Source organism: Sinocyclocheilus grahami, unplaced genomic scaffold (assembly GCF_001515645.1).
Source record: "Sinocyclocheilus grahami isolate Dianchi unplaced genomic scaffold, SAMN03320097.WGS_v1.1 scaffold233.1, whole genome shotgun sequence".
NCBI lineage: Eukaryota > Metazoa > Chordata > Actinopteri > Cypriniformes > Cyprinidae > Sinocyclocheilus > Sinocyclocheilus grahami.
Genome location: NW_015505412.1, coordinates 1,878,434 through 1,882,605, shown reverse-complemented (window position 1 = coordinate 1,882,605; position 4,172 = coordinate 1,878,434). Strand labels below are relative to the sequence as shown.

The following is a 4,172-nucleotide window of genomic DNA, read 5'->3' as shown; positions in this document are numbered from 1 at the left end:
TCATTTTTCATTTTCTTGTTCGTTGGATCTGTTGCTCTTTTTCTGTCACAGCATGGAATTTAACTGCAAAACTGTCTTACTGTAGGTTAAAGAAATAGTATTTTTGTATGTTTTTGGATGTCAATGTATGTGATATCAGTTTCACTGCCCAACTTATCATTGTTTTTAAAACAAAAGAGAAAAAAGTTAAGATAAAAAAAGACTATGTACATAATGCTTTAGTCACTGATTTCAAAAGAAATCCCTCTCTATACTCTCATTTCCATGTTTCCTGCGGCTGAAGCTCAAGGAATGTGTTCCATTTTCACCCTGTCGCATACAGTAGATTGTACTTCTATATCTCCCTTCAGAATGCTGTAACTCACTGTTGTAATAGTGATGATTGCTTGGATTCTGAGTATCACTACAGACCTGAACTCTAGTGCCACTCGTGGCCTGTTATCAAGCGACATATACCCAAGACTGAACGCTAAACGGCTACATCGCTGTAGCTTAGAACTGAATGATTGTGTAGAATATAAGTATGTGAATCAGGATACATGGTAGATTTGATGCATTTGTCTGCTGTATTTATTTTGTTTATATATATATATATATATATATATATATATATATATATATATATAAAGATAATATTTTACTGTAACTGTACAGTTCTCTTTTGTTGTAAACATCATTAAACCATTTTCCAAGTGTTTTAATATTCGTACATGTCTTTGGTCTGTTAATATTTGCCATTTTGGATCATGTTGATGAATTTATGGAGTTGATATCATTTTAAATTTATTTTTAGACTTATGCTTTACAGTAGTACACACAAAATATGTAAAAACACAAACAAACAAAAAAAAACAGTACTCTCCAGACAGAGATTTAGTACTTAAATTGATCAAACATGATCTGTTCATGCCTTGCATTAACATTCAATATCCTGTATTGTAATTAAAAAAATTCTATACATGCATACATAATGCAATATATATATATATATATATATATATATATATATATAAAGATAATATTTTACTGTAACTGTACAGTTCTCTTTTGTTGTAAACATCATTAAACCATTTTCCAAGTGTTTTAATATTCGTACATGTCTTTGGTCTGTTAATATTTGCCATTTTGGATCATGTTGATGAATTTATGGAGTTGATATCATTTTAAATTTATTTTTAGACTTATGCTTTACAGTAGTACACACAAAATATGTAAAAACACAAACAAACAAAAAAAAAACAGTACTCTCCAGACAGAGATTTAGTACTTAAATTGATCAAACATGATCTGTTCATGCCTTGCATTAACATTCAATATCCTGTATTGTAATTTAAAAAATTCTATACATGCATACATAATGCACACTACTGTTCAAAAGTTTTGGGTCTGCAAGATTTTTTGATGTTTTTGAAAAGTCTCGCTAAAGATGCATTTAATTTAGAATACAGCAAAACAGTAGTACTGTAAAACAACAATAACAATTTTAAATAACTTGTCTATTTTAGTATATTTTAACATGTTTTGTTTAGTCCTGTTATGGCAAAGCTGAATTTTCAACACTCATTACTCCAGAATTCAGTGTCACGTGATTCTTCAGAATTCATTCTAATAATGTTGATTTGGTGCCCAAAAAACATTCCTTATGTTTGAAGCAGTTGTGCAGCTTACTAGTTTTTATAAAAACCATGATTAACTTTTTCTGGATTCTTCGTATAGAAAGTTCAAAAGAACAGCATTTATTTGAAATAAAAATCTTTATCATTCATTATAAACATGTCTTTACCGACACTTGGCCAAATTCATGCATCCTTGCTAATGCTAAATAGTAGGAATCCTTTTATTATTATTTTTTAATCTTACTGACACCAAACCATTGAATTGTAGTATATGGTTAGTTAGGCAAAGTAACAAATAATTATTATTATTTTTTTTTAACATGCATTCAACAAAGATACACAATTTATCTATTAGTTGGCAGATACGTATACAGGTTGCTCCTGAGCTTGTGCTGTGTGCTAATTGTGCAATGTATCAGTGGGAAAAGTTTCCATCTCCACAGCCTCGGCTGCATCCCTGTTTCTCCCTGTTCGACCCTTTAAAGGAAGAAACCAATGACTTTGATGAGTTTTGGCTTCTTTTTTTTTTTCTTTTTTTAAACAAAACTAGTCTGTTTTAAACCTACCATTTTGTGATTACCTTACCTTACAAGACACTTAACTTAGAGGATAAATTTGGGAAAAGTAACTTGTTAAAAATATGCTTGTATGAGCATATTTGTAGATAAATATTATGTTATATACAAGGTGGTCATAAAAAGTTATTTTTATGTTTAAATATGCAAATGCCATTAAGATACATATCAAACCAAGTGTTTAAAAATAGTAATTGGTACATTACCTCATTAGATTTGCCCTTGCCTTTGCGAGGCTGCAGAAATAGAAGATTGATATTTAGATTGATTTGCCAACTGAGTAGGGATGCACCGATATGAAAATTTTGGCCGATACCGATAACCGATTATTCTTTATTTTTGAAAGCCGATAACCGATATGTTGGCCGATAAATCTATATCCAAATTGTTATATACTTTTTGAGAGCCTGATTACAAAAAAGGTCTCATCATTAAAAGCCACATCCCAAACACTTCAACATAAGCAGCCTAGTCTGAACGGTGTACGTTTTAAAAATATTTTTACTCTCCCATTACCAAATTTAGTCATAAAAAAGTCTTACAAATAAATAAAATTATGCATAAATAATGCAAACAAGTCACTGGACATCATTACACGTGTAAAGAATCAAAATGAATGCGCCATAGATCAATAAAACGGAATAGCCTCTGCACGGACAATAATTAAATGATTTTAATATAAACCATATTGTTGATGAAAATAATAAGAGAAAAATACAAGTGGTTGTTGTTATTAATAATATATCAATGATTTTGAAAAAGTAACAAATTAATACCACTGTTTTAAATAGCAGCCATTGAGCTGCAGCTCAAGCTGAAGCTGAAGAGCTGAATGAACACGGTAAACTGAAGCGTTTTGCTGGCAGCTTATTTAACTCAAGGAAATGCATCCTGAGATTAATATTAATACAACATAAACATAATATTACAACTTATATATGTACAAAATGACGCAGTTATTGCATGCTATAGTCAGAATGTGTGATCCTGTTGTGGATGCGCTCTTCCCATAACAACGCGCTGAAACACAGCAACTAAACCCAAAGAATGCACAACGTTTTATTATAATAATGTTCTCATTAGAATGTTATATACACGACATTCCCAATCATAGTTATTAATGTTGTGCACTGCTGTTTGAGCTGCGTGCGCTGAGCTAAAGACGATCACCGGTAAACTGAAGCGCTCTTTTAACTTAACCAAACGCATTCTATATGAGATAAATCAGATATACATCAAATAAACACAATATTACAACGTACAATTGCACAAAAGGCTGCAAACGAACAGCGCGCATCTGAAGTGTCTCTGAAGGAAATAATGCATTATTTATCGGCTTTAAGATATCGGCCAAATTTTCTTATCAGGCCGATACCGATAACAGAAAAAATGAGCAGATATGGGCCGATACCGATCTGGTGGCCGATATATCGTGCATCCCTAAAAAATACAACTGTTAGTTCATGTTAGCTCAGGTCCTTTAAACAATATGAACAAATACGACGTTTGAGTTTAATAATGTATTAGTAAATGTTGAAATTAACTAAGATTAATGAAGGTTTTAGAAGTATTTTCATTCTTAGTTCATGTTTACTATGCAGTTAATTAATATTAACAAACAGAATATTATTGTAAACTGCTACCACAATACTAAAATAACACAGGTTTGTAATAACTAGCTAGTATTGCTGATAAAAGCATTCTCCGCAATCTTTCTTTCCAGTTTGTAAATCCTGCACTGCAAAAAAAAAAATGTTTTTTTTGTCTTGTTTCCAGCCAGAATATCTAAAAATTCTTAAATCAAGAAGGACAAATTATTGTCTGGTTTTCAGAAAAAACATGTCAAAATTAAGTGAGTTTTTGCCTGAAACAAGCAAAATAATCTGCCAATGGGGTAAACAAAATAATCTTGTTTTCTGTTTGAAATAAGATTATTGTGTTTGTTCTAAGCAAAAACTCACTTAATTTTGACATGTTTTTT

At 30.9% G+C, this 4,172-nt stretch overlaps 1 protein-coding gene across 1 annotated transcript in view; it reads right to left on the bottom strand.

Annotated features, from left to right (window-relative positions):
* Positions 1–1,966: 1,966 nt before the first annotated feature.
* Positions 1,967–4,172, bottom strand: part of LOC107597501 (T-cell surface glycoprotein CD3 zeta chain-like) — a 13,660-nt gene continuing 11,454 nt past the window's right edge. The window contains exons 7-8 of the mRNA XM_016288593.1: positions 2,398–2,427; positions 1,967–2,093 (exon numbers count right to left, since the gene is read on the bottom strand). Of these exons, the coding sequence (XP_016144079.1) occupies positions 2,016–2,093; positions 2,398–2,427 (108 nt within the window). The 3' untranslated portion in view covers positions 1,967–2,015. The remainder of the gene's footprint in view (positions 2,094–2,397; positions 2,428–4,172) is intronic.